This window comes from Heliangelus exortis, chromosome 3 (assembly GCF_036169615.1).
Source record: "Heliangelus exortis chromosome 3, bHelExo1.hap1, whole genome shotgun sequence".
NCBI lineage: Eukaryota > Metazoa > Chordata > Aves > Apodiformes > Trochilidae > Heliangelus > Heliangelus exortis.
Window position 1 is genome coordinate 36,361,906 of NC_092424.1, and position 24,292 is coordinate 36,386,197.

General features: G+C 42.4%; 1 protein-coding gene across 5 annotated transcripts in view; it reads left to right on the forward strand.

Annotated features, from left to right (window-relative positions):
- Positions 1–24,292, forward strand: part of MEIS1 (Meis homeobox 1) — a 110,464-nt gene that overhangs the window by 33,987 nt on the left and 52,185 nt on the right. For all 5 annotated transcript variants that reach the window (XM_071740210.1, XM_071740207.1, XM_071740211.1 and 2 more), the window contains exon 8: positions 23,500–23,645. In XM_071740210.1, coding sequence (XP_071596311.1) covers positions 23,500–23,645 — 146 coding nt within the window. The remainder of the gene's footprint in view (positions 1–23,499; positions 23,646–24,292) is intronic.

Below are 24,292 nucleotides of genomic sequence, written 5' to 3' on the forward strand. Positions count from 1 at the left end.
TCTTTTCTTGCTTTTCCATCAAGTGGGCAGCACTCAGTTTGCCTTAAATCAGCATGAGCACCTGTGCCTCTTCCTTTGATGCGAGATACGAGGTTTAGAACAACCCCACATTTATTTGAAACTCTGTGTAGGTGCATATTCTTCAGCAGCACCAGCATTAATTATTTTTATCTCCCCAGAATCATGTTTTATTTTTTAACAGTGATTGAGTACTTGAGGATTATGCTCATAACAACACGATGTCAATTTATCATTCTGCTCTAAAGCCGGAGGGCGTGAAACTGTTTTTTTCCTCCTTCTGGTTGGGTTTGGTTGGTGGTTTCTTTTTTTTTTTTTTTTTGGTCTCATCAGCTTGATTCATCTGTTAAAGTTAGATTTCAGCAGCGTTAAGCCTCTGTGCCTCAGCTAGGCAGGGTTATGCTTCCAGTATGCTGCATGGGAGAGAGTCCTCACTTGGAAGTAGGCATCTGTTGTGATTAGAGAGCATCAATCTATTCCTGGTGTCAAGATTTATTTTATCTGTTTGCATTACCTCTGAATGCTATTACCTGGCATTTTTCTTTTCTGTTTGGCAAAGCTAACTTACATACTTGTAAATGTTGCTTGTTTTGCCTAAATTGTAGGTAACAAGAGTCATAAACGAATTCTTCTCCTTGTAAAAAAACCTTCCTTCCTCCCATCTGCCTTTCAGGGGAAACCTGAATTTCTCTACTTAAGTGCCAACTTGTTTTTCAGGTCAGCCCCCAGAGATAATAAGCAGTTCAAAACCAGCACAATTTTAGCATATTTTAATATGACTTTCAGTCTTTGCTTAGGAAAAGCTTCCAGCCAGGAGGGCAGCAGGGAGGTGATCATGTCAGGAGACAGATCCATCAGACTGAAGCTGTTGCCATCATTGGCAGAGCAAAAGGAGGGAAAAAGTGGCTATGGGAGTACAAATATTCCTGACTGTGCAGCCCATCTGTAATTAAGCAGCAAATTTCATGTGCTGGCGTAATTTTTTTTTTTTTTTTCTCTTTTTCTTGGCAAGTTTTTCTAAACTTAGAAATGTCTATCCCATTAAACATCTGTGTGGCTGTGCACAACTTCATTTATACATAAACATGTATGTAAAAGCAGGGCCCTGACCCTGAACTGAGCATCCCAGCAGTGGTACGAGGCTTTCGGAGGCCCTGAAGTGCATATGCATGGCTCCCAGTGTGTTACTGAGGACAAGATCTTGAATATGCCAAGCAGGGAACAGCAGTGGAAAATACCACGTTGCTAAATCACACCTTGGCCTGTTACCTGAGAGCTGAGCTGTAAGACTGAAGGGCATCTTGCTGTCCTCCGTGGCTGGGGTAGAGAGAGATTAGACTGCAGGTAGCTGTAGAAATAGGTTGTGTGTTTTTGGTGTCCAGAATACCCCTTTTTAGCAGTACCCGAGCCTTGTGTTTGGAAGATTTGATTCAGAAAAAAAACATTGCTTTATTCTGGTGATTGTTTTTTCCCCCCTACACATGCTGGGTGTGCTCCTCTAGGCTTCTGGAAGCTAATGAACTTCCCATATAGCCCATATGCTTTCCATCATGAAGGCAACACCCTATGGTCGTTTGCTTCTCCAGGTCTTGGTGGCTTCACCTGAGTCTTTTGCTCTCTGATGTAGGCGGAGTGTAACTTTCAGGTGTGTGCCCCTGACCTCTTTAAATCAGAGGTTAAAGAAGCAAAGCCATGTTCTTAAGATGGCCTCCGCTTTTGAGAAACGTTTTATCACAGTGAGTATGTACCTGTAAGCACACATTGTTTCTGGATTAGTGATGCAACACGGTGTGCCATCAGGCTTGCTTGGCGTCATTTTCCTGCCTCTCATGTGAAGTGCTGAGAGGGGAAAAAAACAAAGATTGCTAAGGTTGTCTTTTTTAAAAAGCCTTTTAAAAAATGAGTTGTGTATGAAGAAAGGGGGTGCTTGTCCCATATGGCAAGGACTAAGGGCGGGTGTCCACCAAGGATCATGGCACAGGAGCTTTCCAGAGTGTTAGCAGGTTTAAAACAAACAAAAATGTTTTATGTGTTGGGTTAAATTTATTGCTACAGTCTGCTGTGGAGGTCAGCAGGGGACAAAAAGAGATTAGACCAATTCGTGGAAAAATAGGCCCTTCTGTAGCTATTAAAAACCCTGGTCCAGATGCAACCGCTGGCTCAGGAAGCTGCCCAAGTGCTGATTGTCAGAGCTGTGGCACAGGCACTTCTGTGTAACCCCCCCTTTCTGCTAAGGTTTCCAAAATATCCATTATTGTTCCTGAGGGAGACCGACATGAGATTGAGCTGCTTGGACTCATCTCCTCTGGTTTTTATGTTAAAATATTTTTTTATTAATTACATTCAGGAAATAAGATGCTGGTTTGTTTGGTTTGGGTTTTTTACCCTGTTTTTGATGGCTTTTGCTAACGCTGGCGTGCTTTTGTTGGGAAGAAAGTAGACAGAGTTAGTATTTTCTCGCCCTTATTACCCCAGTGGTGGGAATGGTTTGATGCTATTCATTCAAATTTGACAGGTGATTGCTTCTGTAAATGAATGCACTCAAATCATAATTGTTGCAACAGAATTGTTTGATTACCTGGCGGTAGCCTCTTTCTCTCTGATAGCTTTTGGATCACCTGTTTGCTGAGAGCGTTTGACAGTCCTCATGTTTATTACCCAATTGAATGTCAGTAGCAATTGCAGCTAAAGATAAACGAAAATGCAAGTACTTGTTGACCTTGACTTTTTTCCACAAGATATTGGACTTGATGGCTCTATTGCTGTTGAACTGATAAGAGTTATAAACAGTAGTTGAAGGAAAATGTTTTATTCCCAGAGGAAAATACCACACTGCTGTGGGAAATGGCATCTGACTAGTGCTCTTTGCCAAATTTGCTTGGTTCACCTTCATTTAGGCTGTGGGAAAATAAAATACAAATTTCCCCTTTTATGACTTTAATATCTCTGCAACCATGAATTCCTGCTCTTTGTAAAGTTTTGTTGGCAGGCTGCACCAATAACATACAGCGAGCACGAGACCTCGATGTGTTTTATGATGTGCTATAATGAGGATTCTCAATTCTTCCTCGTTTTTGGGCTGATTTGATAATTACAGGGAGGGAGCAGAGATTTCTTCTTCTATTCCATGGGAAGCTTAGTATGTCTATAGCCAGCGGAGATGGGAAAATGCGTGGCTGCAGGCGCACGTTGCTGGAGTGACTGCAGTCTGGGGACAAAGTTACTTCAGGGATGGAGGGATGAGCCTTTGGTAGGTCACACTTGCAACCTTTTTTTTGGGCAGGGTCCAAGTGGGTTCCCTAGCAGTTTTTTGAGATGAGGGGGCCAGCTTGGTATCACCCATCCCAGGAGTACTTGGAGGACAGGAGGGATGAGCATCCTGCCCCAGCAGATCTTGCTGCTATAACCCCCCCCCTTATGTATATAAACTTCTTTCTCATTTTTAATCCTGCTCCAATATGAAACTTGAAAGGGAGACTTCAGTGGAAACAGGAACAGGCAATAGGCTTTGAGATCTTCTGGGATGAAAGTCATTGTATAAAAATAATGTGTAAAGAGCACAAAAGACCGTGGAATTATATTGTTTAAAACATAAGTCCTTCTTGTCTCGGCAACTGCTCTGATAAACTCCGTACAGTATTGTAGGAGCTTGTTAAAGCACTGAAATACAGGATTAAGCAGTGCTGTAGCAGTTAGCAGAGTCAGACTGGTAATCTTATTGCATTGTATTTTTTTTAGGTAAGATTAAGCCGGCATTACATTATATGTTTGTGGGCGAAGGGGCATTCTTTAAGGGATTAATTAATAGGATCAACGCTGTAAGATGCTGACATCATTTTTTCTAAGCACATTGGTGCACACAAGCTTTTATTTTTTTATTTTTTTATTTTTAATTTAAATTCATGAATGAGATGGGGACCTTCTTTGGGTGATCAAGGCAGCCTTGGCAGCTTGCAGCAGAGCCACCTGTCACCATATAATTCATCGGGGACCAGTTCTTACTGGCCTGGTGACCCAAGTAGTCACTGCCCTGCTAAATACCAGAGGGAGAGGCCCGTGTCTCTTCTCCCCAAGCTGGTGGGGGTTTGAAGGGCTGTGACTAAGCAAATGCCTGAGGCAGCTCTGGCAGGTCTTTGAATGAGGGTGTCATTGGTAAAACCTTCCAGCTTCCTGGCTTGTCTTCTTAGTCGTAATGCCTCCTCCCTCTAGCCTTTGCATCTCGCCTTTGGCACGCTTGAATTTTTTGCTGGCAAGGCTCAGGAGGTGGGAAAGGACATGGGAGAGCCTGGCTGGGCCTGTGCTGTGGGATGGATGTTCATGTCAAGGCAAGCGCTGTCACCCCAAGGCCCTCTGACACCCTGTGTCTTGGAAACATCCTCATCACCAGGTGATATCTCTGGCATTTAATAGGCATGGGTGATTTATATGTTTGTTTTTTTTTTTTTTTCTTGGTGTGTTTTTTTTTTTTTAATTTTCTTCCTCATGAGCAGTGGAAATCTCACACAGAATTGGCAGGTGTTTTTTTGTGGTTGCTGTTTGCAGAAGCATAATGTGGATATGTCAGAAAGAGGAACCATCATATAAAAATATATTGGGGACAGTTGTTTCAACTCTGTTTTTCCGTGGCTGATCCTTTGCTGCAGGAGGGTGATGCACCTTGCAGCCTTGATAGTGTGTGGCATTGCAGGCCTGCAAGTTCGTCTTTTGCAGAAGGGCAGAAGACCTATTAGAAGGCACCAGTTATGTCTTCAGAAAAGAGCTAAAGGTGGTTGATGTAACCTAGCAGATTCTTAAATCTTCCCTCAGCTCTCTGAATAGCAGTTAGTGTCACATGGATGCATTGCTAAAAATATTCTGGAGTCTGTAATGTCCTGATGGACTCCAGAAGAAGGCATATCTTAGCTCTCTCTGGTCAGCAAGTGAAGGTCGTGGAAGCAAGCGTCAGTGGGTGGAGAACTTTTTGTTGCTCTCATTGCCGTGCCAAGAGGATCTTCTCTCTCCTTGGCACAGCCCTGAGGGAGGAACCCCACCATGGTGCTCCTGCGTGGGGCCCTGGGTTGTAGTATGTGCCCTTCTGCATCTACTGCCTCTGTAAAGTAGAGGACAGAGATAAATGTGGTCAGTATTAACTGAACTGCTGGAAGCAAAGTGCTGTAATTTACAATTATGTTTAAGTTGCTTTTAGGACACTGTAATATCAGAGTGAAGCAGCCTCTAGCTAAGGAGTAAGGGAGAAGATGCAGGAAAATTGCAAGGGGTGGAAAAAAGGCAATGAAGTGGAGTTGGAATGTTGTGCTCTCACCATACTCCTCCTCCCTTCCGCACTTGGTTAAGCCTTTCCTATTTATCCTCTCCTGTCCCCGGCTGTGGCAGTGAGCAAGCCCTAGGAGAGGGTTTGGTGCAAGATTCTGCCCGTTTTCTTTTTTATTGTGTCTGTCTGGAAACACCCATGCAAATTCTACAAAGGCTGTCTGTGTTAGAGCAAGAATCACGGTGTTATTATTTCAGCATAACTATTGAACAGACTTGGTCCCACGTTGCAGTTTTGTGGTGCGCTGTAGGTAAAGCACGGGGCTGTTTTGTCAGTCAGTGAGCAGACTGAGCCACAAAATCTTGGGATGTCAGTGTATAAACATTTATAGTTTGTGTGTGTGTTTGGTTGTATAGATGCTTGGATGTGACTACATCCTACTATTTCACAATTTTATTTTGTCAGCCTGGGAAGAAAGGTGGTGAAGCATCCATCCTGGTGAGGCACAGGGCTTTTTCAGGACCTTTTTCTGTTTCCTTTAGAAAGAGTGTTGCACAAAACTCCTTCCCATTAGAGCTACAAGAAACAAATTAGCAAGTAGTACTAATGTTAGTGTCTCACTGTAGATGCAAATCAGCTGGAAAAAAAAAACAACTGAGGTGGACACAGTTTACCAGGCTGAACAGCAGACTGGCAAGCAGAGAGGACTGGCATAGCCGTATCATCAGGAAATGTGGAGTTGGTCACTTGTTTTAATTTAATCCCCGATAAAGTACCCAGCTAACAGTCTGCAGGAATGTGGGCTGCGGCAGGAGGAGCACTAAGTCATAACATGGGTCTATCAATTCTTCACCATCATTAATTATATCATATCACTGAAAAGCAGAGTAGGCACAAATATGCAATTTTGCAGCATGGCTTTCTGCCTAAAATGTTTTAATACAGTTTAGAATTGCCTCCGACAAATGAATTGAAATTCTGTGTGTTCTTAATACACAGATTTTATTTACTGTTGCAGCTGGTGTAGGGGAAACGACAGCATTAAACTTAAAGGTGCCTCTCAAGTTGATAAATACCATCTTGATACTAAGCCTATTAATACTCAATTAAAATTAACAATCAATTTACTTGAATGTTGGAGGTTAGCCAGGGATGGATCTGAAGTTGTATTAGGTATACCATACTGTTCAGAATACATCATACACTGTTGCAAAAGCATTGTGCTAATTTTAGCTTACAAAGAGGATGAAGATAAACTGCCTGCTGCTAGTTTGCCATATGCTATCCTGGTGATAATATTCAAGTATAAAAAAATTCTACAGTGAGTCTTATTGTTTCAGTAAAAGAAAAGTGGAAAAGAGTTAAGCAAATTTCTGCTCAGTAAATGTATACAAAATAATGAAATAAAGCAAATCTCAAACGCTGGTAGATGAGATCTGTGAAATTTGCTTTGGTTTTATTGGCTTTCAAGGGAATCAACAATTTGTTTTAGTATATATTTGATCCGATTTTATCCATTTCTGACATGTAAATCTTGAAATCAATCTAAATAAAAATCGATCTTTGTTCTGGTAAGTGAAAATATAGTACGAGTTGCTCCTAACTAGTCAAGCCCCTCATCCTTCAAGTTTAGTGCAGGAATAAAGTCTCTGCTGAGCTGATTTTTCAGGAGCTTCTCCTTTTGCTTTGTTTATTTAAAAAAGCAAAAAAATCATGTTCCAGTTTCCATACAGCGAGGATTTTACTTCTGCAGCTTCACCAAAGGAGCATTTGCCTTCTCCATCTTCACCCGTGGCCAAGAGAGGGATGCATGGGGAAGGGGTTCCCTGAACCCCCAGGCTGCAGTTGGCTGCAGAGGGCTGGGGGGAAGCTTTGGAGGGCCAGGGGGAAGCTTTGCATTAGCAAGTGGTGAAAAGCTTGACCTTCAAGTGACCCATGTCAAGCAAACCCCCTGCCGAAGAGTCCCATTTGGACACGGATACCTGTGGGGTGAGGGAGGAGATAAAGGAAGGGAGAGGAAGATAAAGTAATCCCATTGACCTGGGAACTTCTCAGATATTACATGCGAGGGAACGGCAGGAATAATAAAAGAGTGGCAACATTTACCTGCCCCCCGTATCTGTGTAATGTCATTTCCAAAGGGCTGGAGTAGATAATAGCAAATGTGCTTTCAAGTATCAGATCAATCTCTTGAAGTGATGGGGAAGGCTGGATGCTCTGATCTGGTTGGTGCTGGAGAGTGTAATACAATCCTCATTGCAGCAAAGAGAATTGTATAAATGGATGAAGATCTGCTGATTACATCTTTTGCTAAAGTGTTAAGTAAAAGATCTGGCTATAAGAGATGACGGGTCTACTATTGTCTGGTCTTTTGACTTGTTGTTATAAGGGTTTTTACAGGAACAAATACCAATTACCAAAATAAAAGCAAGCAGTATGGCCTGTCCCTATCATGGCAGGACAGATGCTCTTGAGTCAGTGTGGGCAGGAAACTCTGCAGGTCTGTCCCCTACCATTGCCATCGCATCTTTATCTCTCCACTTCATTGTTTGCCACTGAGTGCTTGAAATTCCAGTTTCCAAGTAAAAGCTTCCTGTTTCTTACATTCAGTTTGGTAAGACGTAAATTTAGCTATCTGTAAAGGAGGTTGTTTTTTTGGGTTTTTTTTCCCCCTGAGTAAGACAAAGTAGGAAGAAGAAATTAATTCTGATTTGATGATAAGAGGTAGAATTTTGCATTTTCCCAGATTCTCAGTGGCAGGAAGCATGAGGTTGTATCCTCATGATAAGGTGATGGATGGGAGCTAAATTCAGCCTTTCCATCCTGAGTAATTTTAGAAGGGGCCCTGAAGTCCAGATCTTGTTTAGAAACAGAAGTGGGCATATAGTCAGCCTTCATTAGCCATCATTTCCATGTGATAGCCTCACTGCTTGTAAGTTTTTACTGTTCTGTGCAGTATTCAAAGCTAATAGTGCGCATATTTTTGTAGTCATCTCAATCTTGAATTTCCCTCCTGAGAGTTTCTGTTTCTCTCCATTGACTGTGGAGGGATTCAGGGAGGACTAATTGCCTCACTCAGGCACTTAACTTGGCAGTCTGACTCAAATGCTTAGAGTAAGGAGTGATGAATCTCTACTAAAACTTGTTTCTTTAGAAAGGAAATGTTTCTTCTTGGAGAAGCAGAATAAAGTGTTTTGTGCCGCTGAAGGTGAGGGCAGTAGACTTTGGACATTTGTGTGTGGTTGAGGCTGTGTCCTCTGCAGTGCCTGAGCATGCTGGCTTGAGCATCTTGTGAAACTTGTGGTCTTTGCTAACCTGTATTGGTGATATGAGTTGTTCAAAAATCTTGACATGCATTTAAAGAGAGGTTTTTATATTTTAATGTTGGTCATGGAGGGGGGGGGAAGTGTCTGTATTCCCATGCCTTTCAAGATTCCTCTGCCTTCAGGAGGTTTCTTGCTTCATCACTGCGTGTGTGTTTTTGGTGGAAGGTTTTCACATGATTCTTGGAGCCAAGGACTTAAATATGAAGCTACATAGAAGGGGTTGTGAAACTTGGGAGCAACACTTTGCTCAACTTCCAACTAAACAGCACTGGAGGTTTTAATGAGATGAGAGGCTCCATGAGTGAAGCCTTGAAAGGAAATCTGTTGCTGAGTTGGTGTAGGAATGGCCATACTCAAGACAACTCGGGGCTTCGCTTGGTTGTGCTGTTTGGGCACCGGGCCCTTTGTCTGCTGGCAGGGCAGCAGCAGGGACTCCTCTCCTCGGACCTTCCTTGTCTGCTTTGAAATGTAAAACCAGAGCTAAGACTACTTCCACTCTAAACTAACAAGATGCACATTCGGGCAGCTTAAGTGCACTAATATGCATTCAAAAAGGCTCACTTGTCTGCTTCATCTTGTAGTCATATTTGTAGTAATCCTCACTGCCAGGTGAAGTGGAGGGGGTTTTAATAATTTTTTTGCAGAGTCTTGAACTCCTGTTTTCCCGTTAAGTCCACTTTGGATGCTGTCCTGAAAAATAATACCAGGTTGTGCACCGTGACCCTGCTGTGCCACAAAATGATGAAATTCAGGGCTTGCTTCCTTGTGAAGCTGTGAGTGCAAAAGGCTGGGTTTGGAGTGCTGGAGGTTTGCAGGCACAGAGGGAGGGCAGGGTACTGGCAGCAGCAGTGCAGGCTTTCATTCAGCACCTTGTCAGTGTGCCTTATCTGGGATCTTGAGGGATGGTTCTCCAGGGTAAACCCAGAAAGGGAGCTGAGTGAGGTGCTTCCAGGGACGTCTCGGTGGAAGCTTCCTTGTGAGCTGTTCTGCTTGCCTGATTCCTGCACAGATTCTTGCAGTGCCTCGGAAGGCTGGACTTTGTGACATGTTCTTTGAGTGCTTTGAGACTTCAGCCTCCTAATTTACATCTCACTCTGTGCCATGAAGTGTAGAAATTGGTGTCATCTTTGAGCTAATGTGTACATCACCCGCCGTGCTGAGCTCCTCCTTGCTCTTGTCCGAGGTTCATGTACATCCTCAAATGTGCAGGAATTCTCTGGACTGTTGAGGGGCAAGCATAAGGGAGAGCCTCCACAGGGTCTTACTGGCAAGAGCATAGTGATCTCTCCAGATCTGTTTTCCCTTGTTCAGATCATTGCTGAGATCACATCCATTGCAAATATGGTTGCTGTGTCAGAGTCTTTTCTGTAGAAGCTGTTAAATAAAGTGTAGTTAAGAATCCTTTTTAGCTGAATTTGAATTTCATCTGGCAATTACAGATTAAAATTTGTCTTTTCTTCTCATCCACCTAAACAATGAATTGCAGGTGAACCTGGTCAGGCATTTAGAATAAATGACATAACTCAAAAGTTGCTTTGCATGGAAAGTGGCAGTGTGATTAGCAATGGTTCAGAGGCTGGCATTGTTGGTGACTGTTCAGATACTTGGCAGATATTTGTGAAAATCTTTTCCGAGTCTCAAGAGAATTGCCAGTTTTGGCATCAGTGATTATTACTCTGGCGTTACGATGGGAGGGAGTGTGAGTGTGTGGCTGGTGACTCCCTTTTCTGCCAGAAAAGCTTTTGTGACCCAGTCTTAATACTGAGACACGTACCTCCAGGTTGCCAGTGGTAAACCATCCAGCAGAAGTTGTGGTGTACAGGTGAAGCATACAGTTCACAAACAGTCGTAAAATTGTGTTTCCATTTCACTCAACATGCAATGAGTTTATTAGAAGAAACTCATGCAAGAGTGACAGTGGAAATGGGAAGTAGTATTTACAAGAATTCATTTGACTGTCACAGGATAATTTGAATACAAGTTTGCAAGTATTTTCTTTCTTTTTATGCATGTCTGAGTGTGTGTCTCTCTATATATTTATTGCAAAACTCTCCTGCTCTTCATCAAAACAGTCTGCTAATATTTTCTCTTTATCAAGATGCAGTATGAAAGGACCACTCTGATTCACATTCTTAGGGGATGTTATTCTGACCTCAAAAACTGATACTTCCTTAGCCAGTGTCAGAAAGCCCTCTCTGTGGTTTTAGTCCCCATTTCTTCAGCAATTAAGAATCAGATGGTATCAGAATAAAAAATTATTTTAATAGCCACCTCTGTCATGGGGAGGAAGCATGCAGGGCTTCTGCAGAGCCTCACTGCTCTGTGGTGTGACCTCAAGTGACCAGATGCAAAACCCAGTGCAACTCTTGAACGGAAAGGTCTGCATCATCCAGACGACTGTGCTGACTCTTGTCCAAGAACATAGTGTTTACCTGTTCCTTCCAAATTGGGATGTGAATTTTTTTTTTTTTTTTTTTTTTTTTGCTTATCTCAGTGCAAGCTGACTGGTTTGAGTGGAGCTGCTCCTTACTTACATCTGGATGTACAGCAGGGATCATGTTTTCTGTTCTGGCAGTCAAACCTGAGCTATTGAGCTGTGTATCTCCCCTCCTTTGCATCTGAAGATATTTGTATATTCATCTGCAAATAAGCAGGCTGACCACTCTGATCAAAAGCAAGAAATCTTACCAGTTAACTCCGAAGTGCATCCTGCTGAAGGCACTGTCTGAAAATACACTGCCATGAGCATGAAGCAGCCAAACTTCCTTTTGGCCCTTGAGATGTGTACCCAGACCTTAGTGAAGGGTGGGGTTTTCCCTATCCCAATAAATAGACTTCGTCTGAGAAGGCAAGAGGCAAAAAGAGGGAACATATTTGCCCAATCCTAAATAGAAGGCTATTTATGCCTAGTACATTGGCAGAATTATTCTAGAGTAATTCACCCATGTGAAAATATGATCCTTGTCCTTGTGTCACTGCCAAGGTCACCTGTGGTGATCTGCAGAGCAAGTTCAGGTCACCCAAGTTAAATCTGCCTAGGGGCTGACATAGCTCATGCACAACATTTTTTCTGAGATTTATAAAAGCAAACATCTTCTATAGATAAAAGCAGGGCTAAGAGTGTGGTCAGCTCTCTCATTTGAGCCAAAATCTTCTCTTTTTCCCTTCTCTTTTCCAGGTTGCATCTTACATTTCCTTTCCATTCTTGTCTCTTCCCAGCATTTACAGGATGCTTTTCCTTTACATGGCAACCAGTACCTATAAAACTTGTCTTGTTGGTACTGCACATGCAGGAAGGGCACTGGGGGTTGCGTGTGCTTGAGCAACATTGACTGCATGTACATGTTGTGTCCTTGCTCATCAGTTGAGAAGCATGTCTTGAAATTTGGGGCAAGAAAGATGGAGTACACAGTAGAAATTTATGCCTTGGTAACCTTAACTGAGAGGGCATGAGGATACCATCTGAGCAATGGGATCCACTTTGAAGGTGAAAATGGTGATTTTATAGGTGCTGCCAGGCTTCCCCAGGAGGAGACAAGTTGGGTGGTGAGCTGGGCAGATGTCCATTGCTGATGGGTGGAAGGAGCTAGTCAAGTCCTCAGCCTTTTCAAAAGGGGTACAGTTGCTTCAGCAGAAAAAAAAGATTATTCTTCCATTTGGTCTATACCTGCCTAAGGGAAGCTGATGCCTGTGGTTTTTAGCCTGCCAGAGCCTGAGGTTTTCTTTAACTTCCTTGGTTACTCCTTCATGTCATTTAAAGTACATCAGATTAGTAAAAGCATGTAGTTTTTTCTTTTGATCTGTTTCTACTAATGTTGTGATTTCAGATAAGGAGAAATGCTGTGAACTGAAAAAGAAACACCAGAAAATGTTTTTAGCTTGCTTTTTGAAGGATTTCTCAAGTTCAGTTGGTTTGTTTGTTTTAAGACACTAGATGGCTTTCTGTGGGTTTTTGGTTAAACACTCTTATCTCAAAGGAATGGAGTGAAAGAGAGATGCACTGGAGATGGCTAAGTTACCTCCCTCCCATCCTTCGTCCTTCTCACAGTGGGTTCCCATCTTTGATGCCAGTAGAGCTGGCATCAAAGTAGTAGAGTGACATAAATACCCAAATCCTGATGTGTACCTGAAGTTTTTCCCTTTCCTCCTATCCGTTTGCCTCTTGAAGGTAGTCCCAGGTATCTGGTGTCTATGAATATATAGTATTGAAGATGAAAGAGGTAAAAATAAGGTGCACATTATTATTAAGGGGAAGTTTTCAGGTGTCCAGGTTTGATCTGACTTTGCTTTCACCTTCATTGCATGTTTTATATGCTTTGACATCTGTTTTTTCTTGAATGATTTGCATTTGAGTTTGTTGTTTAATTTGGAATATCCCCTACACCCTAACCTATAGCTGCACTGTAAAACCAACTGCAAAACACCAGAAGCTGTGTCAGAAAGATGGAGGAAAAAAACCAACCAAAACCAGCAAAAACATGCATGCATTAAGCTGGAGCCCAAGGGAACATGCTGACTTAGTAGGACTGAAGTGTTTGAAAGGGCTGCCAGTGCCTGTGTGCCCCTGGGGGGATGTTGTGAAGGGTGCTCAGCTTCAGTGCTGAGCCTGGTGGCCAGTGCTTGGCCATGAGGAGCAGGGTGAAGACCTCTTCCCCATCCCTGTTACTTTTCCAAAGGGCTCTGTCTCCAAGACCTCTGAGTTTCCAGGGTTTGCTGCAGGGATTGTACTCATGCCAGCCACCTGGATGCGCAGGGATTGTGTCCTGACCTGCCCGTGGTTCCACACCACCTTCCTGCACTCAGGGGGTGTTAATGGACATGGGAATGTAGAGTTCACTTTTCTGGGGGAAGCATTTTTAGCAGGAGGGGAGTTGGTGGCCTGAGCACCATGGCAGTCATTGCTTGGTCCCTCCTAGCTGTGTAGAGCAGTCTGGACAGAGCAAGCAGCCCTTTTCTTCAGCTGCCGCTGCTGCTGCATCCTACCCAAACTGAGGCTTTCTAAACCCAGTTTGTGTAGATGAGCCTGAGCAAAGTTTAGCCAGGCTACTACTGGTGGTTGTGCTTCAGTTCATGCAGAATGTAACCGGTGGGTGCCCTCCATCTCCAATGCTGTGCTCTACCAGGTGCCACCCACACTGAGCTATAGGCAAGGTGGTGGGAGGTGATTTGTGGAATCCCCTCTCTCCTGCTCACCATGCTGAGAGCCAACCAAGTGGCAGCAGTGTGCCAGCTCGCTGGCTCCCCAGAGCCATCACCACCACACCTTCTCTCTAAAGCCCAGCTTCAGTTTTGGTTTTTTTTTTTCCATTATGGCCTTTTTAAAACATCACCTCATCAGAGCAGATTTGCCTTTTGTGTTGGAGAGGGACAGTCAAGTGGGAGAAAAATTTGTGTGAGCTTGGCTCTGTCAAATCTGCTTATGTCCTTTTGGCTTCTGCACCTCCTTCCTGAGGAGCTGCTTCCCTCTATTGTCACGGGCCCTCCAGAGTGACTGGCTTTTGCTGGAAGAACAAGAACAGTGGATTAAGGGCACCAGGAAGCAAGGAGCAGTGGGGACAGTGTAAACATTATTAATTCCATCTGCATCCTACCCTTAAAAGGTCTGTCAGAGCGTTTTTTATTTTGTAATAAGGTGTGTAGTAACATAAGGCTTTGTCCTTGGAGAGCAAAGCAGGCTTCTTTCTGAGCATCTCAGGAAGCCCTAGGGCAGAGTGAAGGGAGGGGACATGGTGCAGTCCAAATGCTGTCATTTAGTCAGGATTGCAAATATGATTTCTAACGCTTAGAAAAGAGGAGGAGAAATGTTTTGGATCCAGCTGCTGTCCTGTTCTCGCAGAGCCAAGTTACTGGAAGATTGTACCACATCCCTGTTGTTTTGCCCATCTCAGGCCACCACACAGGTTTTTAATTTCCATCAGACCTCAAAGACACCTTGTGGAAACAGTTTTTGTAGTTCCTCTTGCACTCCTTTCCACAGCTCTGAGATACAGTGTCCTGCTTTGGGAACTACCAGGCTGTCTCAGAAGGGCTTTTGGATTAACCTTCCATATAAATCAAAATTGCCTTTTAAGTACAAATAATAACTAATTTGTGCCTTAGGTTCAAAGCCATACATATTTTGCTAACAGTCAAGAGGTTGATTGCTAGATTACTGGCTGCATCAAGTGGATCTTTATAAGGTTGTGTGAGATGATGGGCATTTTTTGGAAGCACAGACAGTGGCAGCTGAGATGCTACTGTTAAAAGAGGAAAGGTAGATGAGATGGGCGCATTTCGTTCTCACCCCCTTTAATTATGCCCTTTGTAGTTGCAAAGTGACCAGTCTATGTGGAGAAATAGAGCATGTGATTCCACAGTGGCATTCAAAATGAAGTTTTATGATAGTTTTCATTGTCAGATGTTACTGATGAACTAGGAGCAGGGAAAATAGTATATTGGTTTTGATACTACTTGAAAATGGGTGATGGGAGTAGAAGAAAATGCATTGCATATCAGCAAGAACTTTTTCACTTGACAGAAACCACACGAGAGCTTCCAGTTGGAAATACCTCATGTGGACTTGGTAGGTCATGAAACCTGGCTTACCCGAGACTAATTCTGTCCCATTTATTATGATTCTTGGCTCCTGTGACATATGACATCCATCTCTGCAAAAGTGGATTTAGGGCAAACAGCGTCTGAACTACAGTTCCCACAGGGAATGCTGCAGCTTGGACCAGCATTGGTCAGTCTTGAATTAGCCCAAAAGAAAATGCTTTAGTTCAGTTCAGCAATTCAAAGTATTTTGGTTTGTCTTGCCCAACAAGTAATTATTTTTTTTTAAACTTGTTTTTTTCAACAGAAGAACCTGTTTTTAATTGCTTGGACAGTGTTAAGGTTTTTGTGCATATTTTCTGTTGTACATGAAATGTACTGCATCATCTCTTCTGGAGCAAGAATTTGGGCAGGGCCCAGGGCAACTTAGCTGTGTTCAGGGAAGGAAGCCTACTTAAATGCTCTGTTTCTACAGATAAAGTGTCCCTTAGTTTATACGTAATATGCTTCTCATCTTTGCTTTGAGCCTCTTATACCTGCTTGTGTTCAGTCCAAGAGTCAAGTGTCTTAGGGACTGGATAAACACAAAAGATAGAGCCAGTTGTTAATGAGCAGAACTTGACCTGCTGGACATTAGGGTTATTAGTTGGGCATATTTCCCCTGTGGCAGAGCAGTGCTGTGCTCCTCCTGCTGCTGCCTGTGCTCCTTCTCTGCAAGGGAATAAGTCAAGCCAAATCCAATGGTGAGGTTGCCTGCATCTCAGCCATATGTGGTTGACTTGCCCTTTAGAAGGCAACTTGACCCATAACTGGAAGGGCCAGCTCTCTAGCTGAAGTTGGAGAGAACAGGTTTCAAAAAAAGACCTATATTTGAACAAAATGAGAGCATAACTGAAAAAACAGCTTTGCCCAAGAAGCAGTAGGGTTGTCATGCTGGCTTTTAGGTTAGGGGAAAAAAACCAACCTGTTTAAGCTTTTTACCATTCTTGGTTAAAGCAGGATATTTTTCTGTTTAACCAGATACTTTTCTGTATGGTATTTGCTTCCAACAGCTCAAAGTAAACTTCTGTTGCTGGCAGCAGAGAGTTGCTTGCTTCCCATTCAATGAATTGCTTTCTTTTTAATATTTTGTTCAGCTCATAGATGCATGACTCCAGAAATACTCTCCACTCCAGAAATACCCCAAAACTTGCCCGTAAAAGCTGAGCTTCCTGAACCCCATTAGGAAGTGCTACATCGTGCAAAAGAAGAGATTTCCTTTGTTACAGCTGTAAAAAGCTGCCAAACAAATGAAAACAAGTAAAATCTGTGGGGTTTTCCCCCTATTCATCAATGCTGTTTTTACTCTTTGTGAAGACAGCTAATTTGCTTGTTGCTTGCCTAAAGGGAATTCAAGTCAAAAAGGAGGATCAAGTTACTAGGAAAAGGTGCTCCTGTGTCTAAAGAACAAAGTACAATGATTCAACAAAAAAAACTTTGAAAATTTGTCAAATGCCAAAGTGTAATTTATACTTGTCCAGGTTATTCCATCTATGAACATATGTGTAGGATATTTTTGCAATTGTTTCCTTTAGGATCTTGTAAATATGGATATAATCTGTGACTGACAACCTCCTACTGTTTATGTCATGGTCTGAATCCTTGCATGAAGCACACACTGCATTTCCTTAAGAGATGCGTGCAAACCCAAACACACAGTATTTTTTTCCTTGCTAATGTTTGTTTTTAACCCTGTTGTTAAAACATTTTATTAAGTAAAAACATTAACATTTTGCTAAGTATATTTGAGAAGAATTTTTTCTTTAAGGAATAAGAAAAAAATCAGTCCCTTGCCAACACCACATTTCATACTTAGAAGCAGACATGTATCATTGTTGTAAATAATTTTTGGAGATGTTCTGTAGGCCATTAAATGTGCTGAGATGATTGCCATTGAATTGACCTCAGAACTCCTAGAGGAGGTGATTCTGTCACATCTGACTAATCATGGGTCCAAACTAACAGAAGTTGTTTTTCCTGGCAAAATAATTGTACAGTTACTTTAAGCTTTCTGAAGTACCCTCTTGCTGGTAGCCCTATCCTCAGCTCATGTGCCTTGCTTGGGCATTGGCAGGTTGAGAGCACAGTGGGTTAACATTACACAGGCAGTATATAAATGCATGTGTGTATGTAAAATTAAAAGTATTTAAAGTATTTTGGGCAAATCTTTTAAACTCACAGGCCTTTTTGTTTTAAAACTTCTAGTTCTCCTCAGCAAATAGGTACAACTTTGATTACCAGCAGGGCATGCATCCCCAGATTGTGCTCTCTCCTTTCAGCTCCCTCCTGGCATATATGAGCACTCAGACCCCTGAGCTTGCTCAGCTTGTCTCCTTCCCCACCTTGCTGTAAGGAGGAATGATCATTTTTGAGTAGTGAACTCTTCCTCCAATACTTGTGGACGCTAATATTAGACACCCTGACTTGAATCAGAGTCATTTGGGTGTGACTTTTGCTCACTACTTTGCTTTGCCAAGTTGGAGTTGGTTATGTTAGAAACAAATTTTAAAACTCCAGAAAACTCCATATTCTTCTTTTTTTTGCCCAAGTCCTTTCAATGCTGGTGGTCTGAGATGATGATTCTTGTTTTAAGTCCTGGGAGTAGTAGGCTGTGGCACATTCCTTCTGTCTTGCTCTTGTTTTGCTGAAAAACTTTTTGCATCCTTGGCCCTGCTTTATGAGAGTTTACAACTTTACCTTATAGGAAAGTCACATTTCACATGCAGGTCTGGTTTTGTGTTTTGAGAAGCAAATACCCACAATGAATGTGTGGGTATCCAGCAAACTGGCGATGTGTTTCTGTAAGGGATAACATACGTAAGGGTGCAGAAATTATAAGAGTTACTCTAAGTTTGCAGAGTACTGAAGAAAGGTTAAGTTTTGCCACTGAAAATCTCTCTAGTACGTGTTATGTTGTTTAATGTTATTAATGAATTCTGCTTTCCAGTTACCTGAAAAGGTCACTACAAGATTTGGGTTCTTGGGATGGTTAAACCAGAGCTGTGGATAGAAATGAATGGTTAGATATTTGGCTTGGATAATGTAGATTTTTTTTATCAGATAGATAATGTAGATTTATCCCTGCAGAAGCAGGAATTTGAGGAACTTATTTAAATACTTTAAAAAAAAATCTGAGATGGAATTTTTAGAAAAATCACAGTACCAAAAAACCCATGAACTTCAGGGCACGATATTAGGCGTTTCAGTTCATAGTATCATAAACATAGTAAGTCTAATAGAGAAGTCAATATTTTTTGTCCAAATCCCAGTGCATATCTAAATTATATTAGCTTAATAAATGCAGAAGTAAGTACAAACTGTGAAGTTCTCCAGGAAGCAGAAACTGCTTTTAACAGGAGAGATTTAGAAAGATAAAAGTTAAACTTAGGGAGCTCTGTGTCTTGTAGACTACTAATGTAGTACCATGCTAATGGAGCCCTCCAGTCCAGGGCATACCTAAAAGTTTCTCTGTGCCTTTCCCATTTTTTTTCCACATTTACTTATGTGAGAGCCTTAAAGCAGTGAGTAGGCTGTAAAAGCTGGAATGTGGTGTTCATTTTGCTGTTTGGTGGACCTCAGTGAATTCAGTGTCCTCGTCTCAGTCCTTCCCAGTAAATTGAACAAACAGAATTATGGGAAGCAGACTATTTAGGAACTGTATATTTTTCTTTGATCTAAACATGTGCTCCACATACAGGTTTGATCCTAGGACAGGGCCATGGGCACTGAGAAATAACCTGTTGCATATGGTGAAGATACCTCTAGTAAAACTGTGTTTGGCATTTTGCTATTGATCCTAGTCACTTAAAACTAATTGAGGATGTTAACCTGGAGAGCACACGCAGAGACATGGATTTTCTAGTCAAGCAAAGGGCCAAGTTTTTTAGGAAATCTGAATTTCCTGTCTTTCTGAAATGGCCCAGGCTTGGGATCAGGGCTATTTATGTCATATCTGAGCAACTTTTGTGTTAAGTATTCTGAGGGTGGACTGAGGAGCTGGGTAGCTGGAAGTTGCTTAACTGTCCCTTCCCAACATTGCATGATGATGACATTTTGGTTAGGTTTGGTGTAGAAGTGTGTGAGGAGGCTTTGAATTGCCACCTAATTCCCGCATCAGGCACCGCCACTGAAGATGAGTGCATGTACCACGTTGCTCTCCAGAAGCACCTATTTTGCCAACAAAGGTTCATAACAGATCACCCTGAACAAAAAGACCATTACCCACTTGAGAAGCTGCTGTAAACCCGATTGCCCTTTGCTTCTTCCACCTCTCATTTTTGGGGGGAGTGGGAGGGGAAGAGAAGTGGCAGGAGGCCAGGGAGGCAGGGAGGGGAATGTAGTGAGAGGAGCCCCCACTGGCACAGCCGGCTTGACCCATTCAGTGGGGCTGAATACGATAAATGCCGCTTTATCCTTTCTTGAAAGGAACAAGATAGCGGGGCCTAAATGCCTGGGTGTGCTTAAATAGGCAACTCGGGGAAGCCGGAGTCAAGAACGTTTGAAATCGGAGCTTCCCGACAGCCGGGGAGCTGCCACAGGTCACCTGCCTCGCTCCATGGGGACTGGCCCAGGTCTGGCCAGAAATCGTCCATGGACGAATTGTAGTACAAATTCCTTTCTTTGTTGGTTGGCCTCTTTCACTAGACCATGGCCTATAAAAATTTGTTTAAAAACAATTCTTAAATATTATTTGAAAGGGCAAACGGCCATGCTGAAAGCTTTGACAGTTTGACATATAGCGCCTGGTTTTGCTTGCTGGGGAATGGATGTGCGGAGCCTGGGCTCTCCTCCTGCTCCTTACAGGCCCCAGGTTTTGTTTTTTTTTTAAATAGCATCTAGTTGCTGTGCAGAGTTGCTGCGCTTCCAGCAATTTGACAGGCAATGAGTCTGCTTCAGTGATCTTAAATCCTTTTAGACTAATTTGTGAGTGAGCAGAAAAACAGCTAGCACCTTCGGATCCAGTGCTCAAAACCAGAGAATCAGGTATTGCCAATTAAAGTGCCATTTCCAACCATCATATCAAGACGGATTACTTACAATTCCTCTGATAATGTCACGCCGTGCCTAAAGAGAAAGCAAGCCAGAGTTTCTCCATGGACAAAGGATCTGGGTGGACCAAAACTCATGGGTGACCGAGGCAGAGAGACCACGATGCAGATCCTGCATATGACCATACATATGTGCGGCGTGAACGCGAGCGCTGCTCCTGCTCTGCCCCCCGAATAGCCACAGGCCATTTTGAAGAGCCTCTGGCCCCTCAGTCACTGGCCTACTAGTTAATTGCCACACGGACTTCGTGACACATGGGCAGATAATATGACATTTTCGGTTTCTGTCACTAGCAAACGCCACGGCGTTGCTTGCACTAGTTGCTAAGAAGCTGTCAGAAACCATTAGCAGCTGGCTAAAGTTGCCCTATGGCATTTCCTCATGGCATCAGCAAAACAAGCATAAATCACCCAGCGGAGCCTCCCGCTATACTAATGAGGCTGTAAGCTTGTTTATGGACTAGCATCATTTCTATGATTATTTCCACCTTTTCAGTTCGCCTTCATTTGGCGGCAGGAGAAGTCAACTTCAGGAATGGAGTCGCTGCTGACATTTCACAAATGCGGTTCGTAGCTGCTACCGTGTGGCTGGTCAGTGGTGCTTCAAGTTTGTTTAGTGATCTTTAAAAAGAGGAAAAGAGGGGGGGAAAAAAGCAGAGGGAGGGTGTGGGGGGGAGAGGGGAGGACCTCTGGAGACCTCACAGTGTTTAGTGTATCGAGTTGCAAAGTAGATGGAAATACTAAAATCCACAATTGACCAGTTAGACTTCTCTCTGTGGTTTCAAGTCTTTATGGGATCAATTTTCCATTTTAAAAAAAGTGGAAGAGGTTAAACAATTTATAAAAGTCTACCGAAGCATTTGCTCTTAGGATATCTGGGTGCTTTCTCATTCTCTCCCTGCCTTTCACTTTCTCTAACTTGTGTTGGACGGGGCCAGGGTTTATTGTTTTAGGCTTTTCTGAACATGCACCAGTATTTACACTGGATTGAAAGCATTTGCTTCCAATGAAAATCTTGTCTTAGATTACAGCCCAGCAGTGTAATTTCCCTCCCAGATGGGAGTAAAGTAGCAGTATTTGCCTAAAAACAGTAGGAAGAACAAACTGTGCATTAAGCCAAGGCTGTTTTTGGCTTGAGCTAATGATGTAACAGAAACCTTTTATTTGGGATAGGTCACCGCCAGGGATTGAAGGAGGTGATCTGGCTCGCGCTTGAAAGGTTTCTCCATTGTATCTACATAAGTCTTCACTTAAAAAATCCTGTTCCTAATGCTTCTGCTTTCATACAGCAGAAATAAACAGGAAAGGTTCTGGGGAGTGTTATAGGTGGAATGCAGAAAGCTTTTCCTCCCCTAATGGAGGATATAATTCAGGTGCCCTGGAGGCATGCTTTCAGAAATTCTCTTGCCCGAGGTAATGGGAAGCTAAGACTGCTTGAAGGCCTTGATTATCTATTGATGCACAAAGCTGGAAAAAAAGTCATCTCTCTTGGATTATAGTAGATATTTCCATAAATTATCAATGAGTCCTCCTCCCATCAGGCACGGGGAGATGCCTGCTAAATTAATCTGAAGGGGGTTTGAAATGAGAAGAGTGTGTATTTTTAAAAAATGGGGGGGGGAGGAGGAAGGAAGAGGGTGGGTGGACGGTTGCAGGGAGGTGGTGAAAGGCAGTGTCATTAGGTTAGAAGCTTTTCATTTTTAATCAATGAATCCGTAATACTTTTCTTTTCCTTGTTTGCCTCTCGCAGACAGAAAGTGGATTAGCCCATAGAATTTTAAATGCTGTTGAGTTGTTTCCTTTGTTCATGTTTCTTTTATGAATTATTATTTTATATGGTGAACTGCTTCTCTGTATAAAAGCCCTTTTTTACACACTGGGCTTTCAAAGAATTTGTTGGGTATCTGATTTCTTCATAAAAGTCTTGTTTGTTTCTATAACTACCCAAGGTTACCATTTCTTTAAAGGCGTAAGCCAAGTCAGAAGGACAATTATACATTTGCCACAGTCAGAAAGCTGCTAAGAATATATCTCTAATAACAATTTTTTTTTTTTTTTTTTTTTTTGTGCTAACGAATTATAATTTTGACAGTCTACATCTTTTTTAAAAAAAGATTTTTTTAAAAAAAAAATGTTTATGTCTAACAGAGATAGTTGTGATTCAGCCCAGTTCAGATGATTTTCTTGATCATTCTTCCCCGGGGGGTGTAAAAACCACTTGCCTAATAACATCGTAGGTCCATATTGCTACAAAAATAGTGTCCTTGGAAGCCAGGATGTACCATACAATCCACATGCAGAGGATGCAAAGGCTGAACTGGTCTGTGGACTTATTTACTAACTGCTTTCAGATTTGGAAACAAAAACTGCTTGCTAACTGGCCAGGCACTGCACTTTTTCGTTTCCTTTGACCAGCAGTCCATCAGTCCAGACCCAAATTGGCTGCTCTGCAGTTACATCTTCCCACAGCTATGTTGCTAATGTGATGAGAACTGCCAGAGACCTTCTCTGCATTAAGGAAATTCATTCTGGATCAGTTGCTGTTTAACGGGAGCAGACACCTATTACGGATATGGCACAGCAGCACAAAGCAGGGTGTTAATTCCTACAGTGTATGTCAAATTGGTGCCTACTTATCCCACAATAAATTTCTTTTGGCTGGGGCTGGGAAGAGGGAGGCCAGTTAGATACCCACCTCCCAGCAAAAAGCCAGGGGAAGTCAGACACCTATCAAAGACTTAAAATAAGTGATGTTCCAACCCAGTTGTTATTTTTTAATTTGGAGGGAGGATATAATGTTGCAAGCGAGCTGCATTCACCTTGCTTCTTTATCCCAGAGCAGGATGGGGCACCAAGCTTCACACATGTCATGGGCATGGGAAACCATCAATAGTTTCCTAGTTGCCATCTCAGCCAAAGTAGCTGGTTGGGATGGATTTTGGGGTAGTGACATGGTGTGAAGAAAAGCCACTGTTTCCACCTTTGCAATCTGTCTGTTTGCAAAATTTTTCTCTTTTTTTTTTTTTAAATTTTTTTTTAAGCAATTTTTGTTTTGGGTTACAGTGGCAGAATTGGCCACATTGTCTTTCATGAAAAAACAGAATGGGGCCGACCCAGTCCTGAGACCCTCCCTCTCCCCCTGTCTCTTCTCCCCATCCCCTCAACCCCTGGTGAACTATGGTGTTAAAGAATTTAATATTCATGCAGTTTATACCCAAAGCCAGGCTTCGGCTGAAGTATATAAAGGTAGCATAAGTCAAAATTTGATTCACTATATTTACAGGTGACGGCTTGGACAACAGTGTAGCTTCCCCCAGCACAGGTGATGATGATGATCCAGATAAGGACAAAAAGCGACATAAAAAGCGTGGCATCTTTCCCAAAGTAGCCACAAATATCATGAGGGCATGGCTGTTCCAGCATCTAACAGTAAGTGAACTCTAGATCAAATATGCAAAATAAAACATGGAAAATGTCATAGTTGTAGTAGTCATAGAAAACGAAAAATACGTATGATGTTGCTGACAGGCAGCTCAGGGAACTTTTCCGAGCAGAGTTGTTGTTGTTGTTGTTGTTGCCTCATTTGCTAGATGCCAGGGGAAGAGCATGGAGCGTGTGTTTTTATGGTTTTGGGGTTTTTTTTAATGTGTGTTGTTTTTAGATTTATTTTATTTTATTTAAACTTTTTTTTTTTTTTTTTTTTTTTTTTTTTTTTTTTTTGGTTCAAGTCGCAGTTGTTAACAGGATGTCACCACAAAGTGTGACTGAGCTTATACTAATAACCTCAGAGACCTGTCCTGCCCCACTGCTCACACAGCTGCCTCTCCCCTGGGCTGAGGTGGGAACTGCTGTTTCGGAGCAGGGAGCAGGCTCTGGCCCCAGGTTCTGTGCTCCAGAGAACCACGGAAAAGAACCAGGGAGATTAAAAACAAAGCAAAAAGCAAACAAAGGTCTTATTCAGATGTTTGTCAGAGATCATCAGAAGCTTCATGATGAAAGGTCTGAATGTATCTGGTTTAATAGAAAAGTATAATTTTTTTCTTTGAGACGTTCTAATTCCCAGAGTGTAAGTTACC